The 12,397-nt window shown below is 41.4% G+C and overlaps 2 protein-coding genes across 3 annotated transcripts; both read left to right on the top strand.

Moving 5' to 3' along the window:
- The first annotated feature begins 1 nt into the window (after nucleotide 1).
- slc52a2 (solute carrier family 52 member 2) lies at nucleotides 2-5,671 on the top strand. Its single transcript, XM_069716704.1, has 4 exons — nucleotides 2-131; nucleotides 2,524-3,379; nucleotides 3,509-3,632; nucleotides 4,147-5,671. The coding sequence occupies exons 1-4, from the start codon at nucleotides 2-4 to the stop codon at nucleotides 4,354-4,356; spliced, it is 1,320 nt and encodes a 439-aa protein (XP_069572805.1). The 3' UTR covers nucleotides 4,357-5,671.
- A 1,286-nt stretch (nucleotides 5,672-6,957) lies between these two features.
- Nucleotides 6,958-10,742, top strand: slc52a3-2a (solute carrier family 52 member 3-2a). Of its 2 annotated transcripts, none has more exons than XM_069716734.1 (4): nucleotides 6,958-7,028; nucleotides 8,393-9,419; nucleotides 9,578-9,701; nucleotides 9,829-10,742. In XM_069716734.1, the coding sequence occupies exons 2-4, from the start codon at nucleotides 8,410-8,412 to the stop codon at nucleotides 10,036-10,038; spliced, it is 1,344 nt and encodes a 447-aa protein (XP_069572835.1). In that variant the 5' UTR covers nucleotides 6,958-7,028; nucleotides 8,393-8,409; the 3' UTR covers nucleotides 10,039-10,742. The 2 variants fall into 2 exon arrangements, with proteins under 2 accessions (XP_069572835.1, XP_069572836.1); XM_069716735.1 differs by lacking the exon at nucleotides 6,958-7,028 and adding an exon at nucleotides 8,277-8,308.
- Nucleotides 10,743-12,397: the final 1,655 nt, after the last annotated feature.

Here is a 12,397-nt window from a genome sequence, read left to right on the forward strand (position 1 = left end):
CATGAGCGGCAGCTGGTGGAGCAGTACCGCGGTGACCCACGGGCTGACGGCGCTGTTCGCCATGGGCTCCTGGGTGTCGGTCAACAGTCTGTGGGTCGAGCTGCCGGTGGTTGTCGGGGTGCTACCCGAAGGTCAGTGCCTCTCCGTCCGGAGACCACACCAAGCTTTCCCTCGTTTGACCTTTTCTTCCATTATATATGCTCCTTCATGCTGCTGGGATGATCTGTGTTGTATAATCGTGTCTTTGGGTGGTGCCGGCCAGCTACACATTTAACTGAACACTCCCAAGTGACGATTATTGTTGGTGTCTGCACGAGGTTACACTTAATAAATTAAGTATATTATTATTATTATTATCATTTTTCAGCCATTAAATTACTCGTGTACATTTCAGAGGGAAATATTGCACCCCTTAATATTGTAGATATACATCCTGTCAGCATCATGGGGAATATAGAGTATTTATTTAAATAATAATATCTAGCTGGAGTAGTTAAAAGCTTTATCTTCTTCTGTCGCTCCTCCAGCTACAAAAAAAAAATACACTAATCTATTAACACGTGTTTATTTCTGGGGGTCCCATAGTTGTTTTTTTTTTTTTTTAAATGGTAGTTTTTCCACTGAGCTCCTTTGTTGTAAAGTTTATTTTTGTCAAACTGACCACAGAAGTCCCAAGAAGCTGAACCCAAACATTGTTTTCTCAGTCCACATGTCTGACCATTTCTTTTGAAAAAGTGATTTTCATTTTTAGCGGTTAAAAAGTCAGAAAATGATATTGTTTAAATATTGAATTTATTCAACAAATCTATCCTGTTCGCTTCTTCTTCTTTCTTTGTCTGACTGACAGTCAGGACCCCCAGAATTAGGAGTTTACTATAAAAAAAAACAACAACAACAACAACAAAAAAAACATTTATCCACATTTGACGAGTACTTTAAAAAGAAATTTAATTAAACAATGACACAAATTATTCATCATTATTCAACATTGCCACTAGATGTTGCCAATTGTCTGTTAGTCAGTTTATATTATTCTGTTGCATAATGGACAATTTTATTAGCGACACTTCAAGTACACGTTGTTAAAACTTACATAATTTTACGACAGCTGCAATGAGATGATTTGATTAAGTGTCTTTATAACAGCCAAGTTATGTGCAATTAACATTTTTTTTTATAGCATTTTATAGCTTTTTTATAAGCTGTAAGGTACACATGGTTTGTCTGTCATGTGGGCTAAATGTGATTTTTTTTTGTTTGTTTTTTGTTCTAAAAAGCTGAATAACTGAATTTAATGACAGTTGTAGTTTGGTCAAATGATCAGTAAATGTCTATTATGCCCACATAACTATCATTTTCTCCCTCCAGAAGTTTCTTGTTTGTTTACATTGAATTTTAGTCAGGTGCAAAAAAAAACAACCAAAAAAACCATTTAGTAAACTGTACTCATTATTAGAGCTGAATTTATTGAAAAAGCCATGTTTTGTGTCTTGACGCACTAAACTCATAATATCAAACATCTTTACTCTGAAGCAACGGGCTGCAACAATCAGTTACAAAATGAGACACGTGAGACAGTTAGTCCGTCAATAATTGATCAATTACATGAATAACGGGAGAAAAGCGATGCGTCTGGCAGTCTGAAAATACAAAACGCAGAACTGCCAATTCAAAAATAATCACGTGAATCCCAAAACACAAGCGATGTCACATCGGTATCGGCTGATAAAGGCTTAAGAATTAAAACATCTGCATTGGCTCGTAATGAACATTTCTGCTGATGTGACAGGTTTTAATTATGTCCCAGTTTTCTCTTCTAGTGGCACTTCTCGTCAACAGTTTTGTTTGAAAGAAACTGTGACACAGAAATAGACATGGGGTGTTTTAAGTTTAAAGTGAAGCTGACGCATGAATGCAAAAAAAAAAAAAAATAAAAGTTGAGTTCGTCCATACGGCAGAAATAAGCATGTCAAAATAAGCTCTACCTTTATTTCCCCAATCATGGCAAATGTTGGGGGAAAGATTATAATTTTTTTCAACTCGCTAATTTAAATTATATTAAGGCTTAACATTTGAGTGACAGGTGGGTAACAGCACAGTAGGCCAGCTGCCTGCAGGTTTCAGGGACCGGGGTTCACTGGGCCCACGTCAGCTTCACCCACGCACCACCTCTTCGCTCATATTTGGATGAGTAAAGGCTGAGTCAGGTCCAAAATGGTGACTGATTGAACTCAAGTTTAAGTCGTTGTCAGAGTTTTGCCCAGTGAATGTGTACATTTTGATTAGCATCACATTTAGTTTCTGAATCTGCCAAGCGGGCCGTCAGGACCGGAGGAGACATGTTAACACTTAAATTCCACTATCGTAGAGAAAAAAAAAGATGTCCGTATATCAGTATCGACATCAGCAAACATCCCGACCGAACACCGTCACATTTGTTGTATTATCGTAGTGAATATTGTGTTGTTGTTTTTTTTAATCTTATTCCCACAGCTGACATTTAGCTCTTGTGTTTTTCTTTAGGCTGGAACCTGCCTGCCTACATCTCGGTGCTCATCGCGTTTGGGAACCTGGGTCCGATAGCAGTGACCGTCATGCACCACTGCGCTCCGGCACATCTAAACGAGCGCCTGGTCATTCACTGCATCCAGGTGCTGGCCGTGGTGGCGTCGGCTCTTTTGGCCGTGTTCTGGTCGCACACCGTCACGGTAGCAGGAGAAGAGAGGTCGCTGCCGTTCCTGCTCTTCACGTTTTTGCTGTCTTTGGTCTGCTGCACGTCCAACGTCACCTTCCTGCCTTTTATGTTTCGTTACCCGCCCGAATACATTCGTACTTTCTTCGTCGGCCAGGGCTTCAGCGCCTTGTTCCCGTGTATCGTGGCGTTGGGACAAGGCGTCAGCAAGCTGGAGTGTAAAACGGTGAACGGCACGGTGACGCCGGAGTATCTAAAAGAGAACTTTCCCGCCCAGAACTTCTTCTGGTTCTTGTTCGTGATGCTGGCCGTCTCGGCTCTGAGCTTCCTGGCGTTGACGCGAAGACAGACGCAGTCCCTGCAGGACACGCCGCCGCAGGAGTCCGACAAAGCTGCCCAAGCAAAGAACGGAGAAGAGACTCACCGGCTGTACGACGGGGGGGCGCCGGTGTCCGAGGAGCAGGTGCAGGTGGAGGAACAGCCGCCCGCTCGGACATTTTGGACACGACGGAACATTTACCTGCTGGCGCTGCTCGCCGTCTCCAACGCCCTCACCAACGGCGTCCTACCGTCCGTGCAGAGCTTCTACTGTCTGCCCTACGGCACCATGACCTTTCACCTCTCTGTGGTGCTCGGCAACATCGCGAACCCCCTGGCTTGTTTTCTGGCCATGTTTTTTGTCCTCGGGTGAGGACGCAGAAGACTGAACACGCACGTCCTCATCCAGAGCTCAACACCTTAATACGTGTTAGAGCTCAGTATTTTTTTGTAAACTTATTTTCAACCACTTTTTTTTCTTCCTCTCTTGTCTTTCAGATCGTCCACAGGGCTGGGCTTCCTGTCTTTAACAGCCGGAGTATTCGCTGCATATCTCATGGCGTTAGCGGCACTCAGCCCCTGTCCACCGCTCCTGGGAGACCCCGCTGGTGTGGCGTTAGTGGTGAGTGGGAATATTCATTTCGAGCCTTCGGTTTTGGTGAATTTTTTTTTTGGTATTTTTTTGTATTGGATTTTGACAAAATAAACCTCCAAAGTTGTCGGGTGTTTGTCTTTTAGCAACAGGCACAAGAACACTGGCTAAGTAGTAATCTGGTCATGGCAAATCAGGAACTGTTTTGATTAACGGAAGATCGTGGACTCCTTTTGGTCAGCGGGAAAAATACCACTGAGGTTCATAATCCATTGCCGACGTTTATACTGTTATTTTTTAAGAGCAGCAGGACATTGAGTGAGATGTCTCAAATTGAACTTAATTACTGAAAACCTTTAATAATGATGATTTAAGATGTTCACTGACGACACTTTAATATGAATGCTCCAACTAACCATGAGTATTCACACGGGTAAATGCATCTGTCCTTCACCCGTCTTTAACACCCAGCAGCCTCATCTGTTCTTCTTCCTGTTTTTTGTCCCCCCCACTGACTCCACCTACCTGTTTGCGCCCCCTGCAGGTCATCTCCTGCATCATTTTCACCGGCCTCTTCTCCTACCTGAAGGTGGTGATCGGGACTTTGCTTCACGACGCAGGTCACACCGCCCTGCTGTGGTGCGGCATCTCCATCCAGACCGGCTCCCTCGTCGGAGCCCTCACCATGTTCCCGCTGGTAAACGTCTACGAGGTGTTCGCCAGGGCCCACGAGTGTGTGGATAACTGCAGTTAGCAGAAGTGAAATGTCGGTTTCTCAACACGCGCAGCTCCCCTTCCTTCCGCGCAGGAAATGACTGTTTTTAACCCGACGCTCGATTCCCGAGAGAAGCGCCAGATCTTTCTCGGCCTCCTTTTTCTGGTGGATCGTGTCGTAGAAGAGGCATGCCCTCCTGATTCAGAGGCGCCCGATCCTGTGAAAGTAAAAACATTCCCACATAATGGGAGCATTGTGTTGCTGCACATTGACCACGGGATGTAAAATGCTTTTGAAGGAGTAATACCACAAGTGCTTTGTGTGGTGCGTTATAATCAATCTCTAGTTTGAGTTGTTTCAAGAAGAAAAACAGCTGCTGATGGATTTTTTGTTTTTGTTTTGCCCACAACAACCAGATCATGTGAGAAGTTGCTCAGGGACACAACCTCTAATAACTTATTCTTTATTATCTGTTGCTCCTCAACCTAACCGAGTAACTAACTACAGTCTCATCCCTACAGAAAGGAAAAGGTTTTTATTTTGTCATTTTTGCAGTGAATTTAAATGTTCTAATGTCTGGCTACCTCTTCCTTTTTATGCCATGAAAGCATAAACACTAATATTTCTATAATTTTATCAGATTTGTTATTCATCGTTCTGTTAAACTCAGTATTATGAATGCTGGATTATTTGTAATGCGATGACTGTAAACAAAGAGCTCATTGATGCAGTAACATTCCTTGATTTCATGCCAAAAATATTTCTTTGGTCCTGAAAATGTTTTAACTTTACAAACATGATTTTAACAGAGTTCAGTTTCCTTTAGATTTAACCGTGTTGTTTGTCAGATTCTGTAATTTACTTCTTTTTGGGGGATTTTTTTTTATTCTCTCCAAATACCTAAAGGAAGTATATTTTGTTTTAAAGTCACTAAAAATCTGTGAACATTTCAGGTAAACAAAGTCTTTAAAAAAAAATTGCATATCTTTGATATATACTCACCTTTAAAGGTGATCTCATTAACTATGCTGCTCCACTATGTCAGATTCCTTAACTTCATTCAAACGTTTACAGAAGAAAAATATCTCTCAATATTGCCTTAATGATTTGGTAGTAATATTGTTTTTTAATTTTGTCAATGATCTGTCAAGTTTTGCGATTTGGAAGTGGACCAGTTCATGAGCTGTTAAGTGATTTGTGATGCTTTTGCATTTTTCATTACCATTTTGTGTTCTTTTTTTTTTTTAAGTTAATTGTAATACATAACATACCATCATCAGACATGAACCAGATGATTATAAGAACATGAACGGTAAAGAATAAAGATTCTTGAAAATGTCCCGTTTAAAACGTATTGGAAGATACTTTGGCTTATTCTTTCCTGTGTTTGTAAAACCTGCAGGACGAGCACTGATAACTGCCTCTCATAGTACAGTACAGTACAAATTAGTAGCTATTACATTACATAATTAGACAACAGGATAAAAATACACATGGATAAGTTTAGGTTGCACTTCACTCAAATGACTTAATGGCTGATTATTAAAAAGATTAGAGCTGGTTTAGTATCATATATACTTACACATAAACACACAACAAAAATATAAACAACTTTTGATTTTGCTCCTATTTAAGGATCTAAGACTGCTTTTATGCACATAAAAGGTTCATTTCTTCCAAATGTATTTAAAGAAACGTGTCTTAGTAAATTTAATGTTAGTAAGCGCTGCACAGTAAAATGTGCAGTTTTACTTGCAAGTCAAATTATACATATGGCTTCATATAGATAAATACTAAACTCTGACTTCAGATACATTTCTAAATGTGACATTAAAGGAATAGTTCCAGGTTTTGGGAATTATGGCAGTGATACGTAACTATCAAGGTATACATGTTTCCGTTGTAACAGAATCTTCCTGCCAGCTCCTCTAAAGGCCAGTTCATGGTTTGTACAGCTGCACACCTGCTTTGATGGGGAATGTACAGAACAAACTTTGGCCTGCAGACATATAAAACGGACTGCACGGACCGTAGTGCACCTGGACAGATGATACAATTTTTGTCATGCATGCGCTCACAGATTGGTTTGATCCATCCAAAATACCAAAGTGTACCATCATTATTTCCTCCATTTCCAGTCTATATGCCAGTTAAACCAATTGTCGGACTGCATTCATTGGACATTTATGAGAGTGGTATCGACCTCCTCAACTCAGAGTAACGTAGTGCATTTCCCAAAATATCGAACTATTCCTTTACATTGTGTTATTGTCAGCTGATTAGTCAAATCTGCTCAGGTTGTCTTTTTGTGTTAACGATTTTTATCAAATGATTACATAATAAATCTAAGTTATTCTTGTATGTCTTTATGCTACTCAACGGTGCCTCTCATTTTCACCTCTCATGATCCCCTTCAGCAGAATCAATCAATTCTATAAGTTCCTTTGAAGCATTTCATTCAGAAACCGCTTCGAGGCATGTGGCTTAAAAATCACAACATGTGATGATCCCGGAAATCCAGACTGAAAGTATTTAAAGTTAAGACAATGAGCAGTTAAAAAAAAAAAAAGCACGTGTTATGGTTGGCTACATGCGCTCACTCCCACTCCGCTGGAGGAGGATTTAATCCCTCGGTTTACTCAAAGTTTACTGCACAGGAATTTGGCTTCTTTCTCTCTGCAGAAAATTTCTGACCTTTCGCCAAACGGCATGTGAGTACCTGCAGAGATGCAAACGGTCATCCTTCACATTTTAAGATTTTAATGCTTTGAAATGGGAGATAAATGTGGACGACTGCTTTGTCATTTTTTTAAAACATTTTTATTTTATCATGTCCAAAACTGCTGTTTAAAGTGTTTTGAAAACTATTATTTGGCAGTTCTATAATATTCTGTTAATAAGGCAAATCGTTCTGTGAGTTGAGCTTTTCCCTTTTTAAGGAGTTTCTTTTAAACTGAACATTTTCTTCCAGTTTAACAGATCAATTTTAATTTTTTTTGGTTTAACATTTTCCTTTAAGGAATCTCTCTTCCAACGCATTCCAACAATTATTTTTCTTTCATTGTTCACAAGCTTCCCTGCATGCAGTTTCTTTATAAATAAACACCGCTTTGGTTGTTTTCTCTCGTTATGTAAAAGTTGCCAGAACAGTAGGTGGTCATGTTTCTTTTGAAGTATGTTTGAAGCAGATTTAACGAAGACCCTGCTTGTGATCAAACTAAGCAACTGAACATGGATGAAATCTTATCACTTTGCATGTGTTTTTAGCATGTAACATGTTTCAGCTCACGTGGGGTCGACTCAAAACAAAACCGTGTTCGTGACACGTGTAGAAAACAGGGAAAAGACGAGATCTTGCAAAAAGAGTAAACATTAACTAAATGTAGGCGTAAGTCACTTACTTTACCTTTATAAAATGTTGACACATTAACATGTTGACACATTAATCTGGAACGGAGAGTCTTGTTGTTTTATTCATTTTAATCATTACCCGTTTGTTATACTGCAATCATGCAGTTTTCCAGATCCATCTGCCAGACAGAGATTTTGCAGGTGTTTTATCGTAAACCAAATGAACAAATTCTACATTTGACCTGAAGGTGGCGCTACATTAAAACATGTCACCAAAGTCATTTCCGTTTAAAGAAGTAGTCAGGTCCTTTACTTCAGTATGAGTACCAACACAGCAAAGTAAAAGTACTCCAAAATGAGTAAAAGTCCTCCATGACAAATCTCTTTCTCTAATCTTGGAGTTTTGGAGAAATATTGGATCATTTCAACATTTAATGAAATAAAACCATGTAAGAACTTGAAGGCAGAAAATCATCAGAAATGTGACCCTGACTTCACGCTGCTTTTTTTTAGTAAATCATCAGAAGACAAACAGGTTGGAAACCCTGTCAACATTACCATCGAACCTGCCCGCAGGGTTAAAAATGACAACAGCCTCAGATGTGAGGCCGAACTTTCCTCATTCAGTAGTGACTTAAAGGTCAGAGGTCATTTGGGAATGAAAGCTTCCATCTCCTATTTTGTTGTTAAATTTACAGATCCTGTCAACCCTGTCCTATTCCAGAAAACCACACCTCCAACATGTCACTTCTCACCCACCTGCTGGCGTGTCTGTTCGGCATGGGCTCCTGGGTCTCCATCAACGGCCTGTGGGTGGAGCTGCCTCTCATCGTCCCCCAGATCCCGGAGGGCTGGTACCTGCCCTCGTACCTCTCAGTCATCATCCAGACGGCCAACGTCGGGCCCCTCGCCGTCACCCTGATGCATCGCTTCCGGCCTGGCGCTCTGAACGAGCCGGCCGTCATATACGCGATCATCGGCCTCGGCACCGTGGCCAGCGTCCTGCTGGGTTTCTTCTGGAAGGAGACGGTGGTTGTGGCAGGGGTTTCTCGCAGCGTAGCCCTCCTCGTCTTAACTTTCTTCCTCGCCATTGTCGACTGCACCTCCTCCGTCACCTTCCTGCCCTTCATGATGCGCCTCAAGCCTCAGTATCTGACCACCTACTACATCGGGGAGGGCGTGAGCGGCCTGCTGCCGGCTCTCGTGGCTTTGATCCAGGGCGTCGGGGTCGTCCATTGCGTTAACGGCACGCAGTCTCTCAACCACACCCTCAGCATCTCCAACTCTGCTTTGACCTTTGACCTCCAGGCCGTGTATCAGCCCGCAAACTTCTCGGCGGAGGTGTTCTTCTTCTTCCTCGGCGCCATGATGCTGGTGTGCCTGGTGGCTTTCCTGCTGCTGAACTACCATCCGTCTGTGGCCAGGGAACGCCCCAACGGCTCGTACACCAACGGCGTGAAGCAGAAGGCTCGGAAAAACAAGTGGGCCGAGGAGAAGCCCATGATGGATCCCTACCGACCTGCCAACCGGAAGCCCAGGAGCAGCTTTGGCACCGGCTCCTACAGCTGGATGCAGGTGTTTTATATCTTTGTGGTCCTCGCCTGGGTGAACGCGCTGAGCAACGTGATTCTTCCCTCGGTGCAGTCCTACTCCTGCCTGCCGTACGGGAACAACGCCTACCACTTATCGGCCACTCTGGCTGCTGTGTCCAACCCTCTGGCCTGCTTCATCGCCATATTCTTCCCAGTCAGGTCAGTGTGCGCAAGGTATAGAAACAAGAAACGAGTCATGATCAGGGCGTTATGTTTACAGCCCCAAAAAGTATGAAGCAAAGTTGTTATTAAAAGAAACTCCAAATTAAAAAAAATACTGAAACTCAGAACTAAACATGTTTTCTGCCCCTTCACAGATCCCTGCTGTTCATGGGGGCTCTCACAGCGATCGGCAGTGGACTTGGAGCTTATATAATGGCCATGGCGGTGCTGAGTCCATGTCCACTGCTGGTTAATGACACCACAGGTGATGTTCTCATTGTGAGTACTCTGCACTGCTTCGCTTATTTACACCAAATGAGTCTTCCTGAAACACTTCACACACACGCATCAAGTTGGGAAAACAGTATTTCTTTATGCAGAAAACCTTCCTTCGTCTACTCCACAGGTGTTGGCCTGGGTCCTCTTCATTCTCACTCTGTCCTACGTGAAGGTGATCATCGGGATTATCCTGCGCGACGAAGGCCACAGCGCCCTCGTGTGGTGCGGAGCCGTAGTGCAGTTAGGCTCCCTGCTGGGAGCTGTGACCATGTTTCCTCTGGTCAGTTTGTACGGCTACTTTTCGTCAGGAGACCCGTGTAACACAAAATGTCTCTAAAATAAAGAAGTGACGAAGAAGAGACTGGAAGCAGACTCGGCTCTAGGAGTTTCACGTCTTGATTTGAATCCATATATTCAGTTGAGGAATGTGAAAATCGGTTTGAGAGTTATTTATTGCTGTTTTTTGGTTATAATTATTTACTTTCAAATCTGATCCAACAATTGGAGCCTTTCCCACCATGCTGATATGTTTCATGAATGTGTTAATATATGAAATTTGGACCACTGGGTCCCATAAGTCTACCCTGACAGCAGTATGTGTAGCTCACATTTTGGCGTTTTCTTTTAGAGAAATAGTTTGACTCACTATTTTTATATGAGTGCTCTTGGGGTCCTTTTCGATTAGCCAGGAATAAAAGACCATTCAAGAGATAAACACGCAGAGCACAAGAAGTAACGATTTAATAATTAAATCTATTGTTAGTGAAGGAGTAAAGTTATTTTATTTTACCTTCAGGAGCCGTGAATGCGTGAAAGACTACAATATTTTCTTATTTTTCATTTCTTAGGTCTGAAGTGTCTGGTAGTTTTCTGTTGATATGTTCTTGTCTAAAAGTTCAGTGCACTGACGATACAGTTTGTAGAAAATCGTGTGGATTTGTAATATACTGTAATGACTCTGCAATCACATTATTGTTTTATTTTTAATTACATTTGTATTATGACAACATATTCCTCTATAAAGATATAATCCCTACAGGACTAATGTAACATCATCTCTTTATTGTTTTCCTCTCATTTCTTCTAATGACCTGAAGTTCTGGTTTTCTAAAATGCACAACAGACAAATACAGTCACACCACTACCCCTCCCCCAAGACATAATATTGTATCTATATATATTTATTATATTTGATCATATATCACACTATGTTGTTATCTATCTATCTATCTATCTATCTATCTATCTATCTATCTATCTATCTATCTATCTATCTATCTATCTATCTATCTATCTATCTATCTATCTATCTATCTATCTATCTATCTGTCTGTCTGTCTGTCTGTCTGTCTGTCTGTCTGTCTGTCTGTCTGTCTGTCTGTCTATCTATCTGTCTATCTATCTGTCATCTGGCTTTTTTTTTCTTCCTTCACACAGGTAAACAGCTGTCCTTGGGTGGAGAGGTAAAACAGTGGATGCACCACACTTGCAGCAGACAACAACAGCAGACAAAAAGGTGTAACAGAGCAGTAATAATCAGTCTCATTCAAAAACTTGAACTTCTGCATCAGAGTCACTGGAATGTAACAGAAGACGATGATGGTCGTGGTGGCGCAGACGGTGTTGGAGGCTCTCTTCTTCATGGGATGCAGTTCGTCTCGTCCTGGGCCGGACTTCTCCAGCGTCCTCGCGATGGCGACGGTGCACCACAGCATGATTTTGGTCGTGGCTAACATCGTGTAGATTGGGACAAATTTTATCACCAACTCAAGAGAGGACTGATATTCCAAAGGAAAGAAACTCCCCAAAGCAGTGGGCACAGAGAAGAGCCACACCGACACAGCACAGACCTCCCTGCAACTGTATTTCTTCAGCAGACGGTAAGATGTGGGGTGAATCACAGCAACATATCTCTCCATGCATATGAAACACAAACTCATGGGCCCTCCGATTTGTACATACACGAGCAGAGCCCTGAGGATTCTCATGTGGAACTGTGGCAGCAGAAACATGACAATCAAATGCAGGATGAACACAAAGTACTGGATGTTGTGGAATAGAGCGAGATTCAGATTCAGGATATTTGTGGGCTTCATGGAGGTGAAGATGATCAACAGCAGTTTGGTTACCACCGGTGGCCCGATGAGAAAAGTAACGATGTCGACAAATGACAGAATCGTAATTTCGGTTTGTTAAAACATTTTGGACGACATACTATAGCATGACTTTTTTTTTTATCATATTTTATACGACGTGCTATAGTATGACTTTTTTATCATATTTTAGACGACATGCTATAGTATGACTTTTTTATCATATTTTAGACGACATGCTATAGTATGACTTTTTATATCATATTTTAGACGACATGCTATAGTATGACTTTTTTATCATATTTTAGACGACATGCTATAGTATGACTTTTTGATCATATTTTAGACGACATGCTATAGTATGACTTTTTGATCATATTTTAGACGACATGCTATAGTATGACTTTTTGATCATATTTTAGACGACATGCTATAGTATGACTTTTTTATCATATTTTAGACGACATGCTATAGTATGACTTTTTTATCATATTTTAGACGACATGCTATAGTATGACTTTTTGATCATATTTTAGACGACATGCTATAGTATGACTTTTTTATCATATTTTAGACGACATGCTATAGTATGACTTTTTGATC

This window comes from Brachyistius frenatus, unplaced genomic scaffold (genome assembly GCF_029030835.1).
Source record: "Brachyistius frenatus isolate BFR_SWC_R1_liver_20210118 unplaced genomic scaffold, ASM2903083v1 Contig_162, whole genome shotgun sequence".
Taxonomy (NCBI): Eukaryota; Metazoa; Chordata; class Actinopteri; family Embiotocidae; genus Brachyistius; species Brachyistius frenatus.

Coding starts and splice junctions, on each gene's coding strand:
- slc52a2 (XM_069716704.1), top strand. CDS start 2: ATGAGCGGCAGCTGGTGGAGCAGTACCGCGGTGACCCACGGGCTGACG. Junction 132..2,523: donor TGTCGGGGTGCTACCCGAAG/GTCAGTGCCTCT, acceptor GTTTTTCTTTAG/GCTGGAACCTGCCTGCCTAC. Junction 3,633..4,146: donor CCGCTGGTGTGGCGTTAGTG/GTGAGTGGGAAT, acceptor CGCCCCCTGCAG/GTCATCTCCTGCATCATTTT.
- slc52a3-2a (XM_069716734.1), top strand. CDS start 8,410: ATGTCACTTCTCACCCACCTGCTGGCGTGTCTGTTCGGCATGGGCTCC. Junction 9,420..9,577: donor GCCATATTCTTCCCAGTCAG/GTCAGTGTGCGC, acceptor GCCCCTTCACAG/ATCCCTGCTGTTCATGGGGG. Junction 9,702..9,828: donor CCACAGGTGATGTTCTCATT/GTGAGTACTCTG, acceptor TCTACTCCACAG/GTGTTGGCCTGGGTCCTCTT.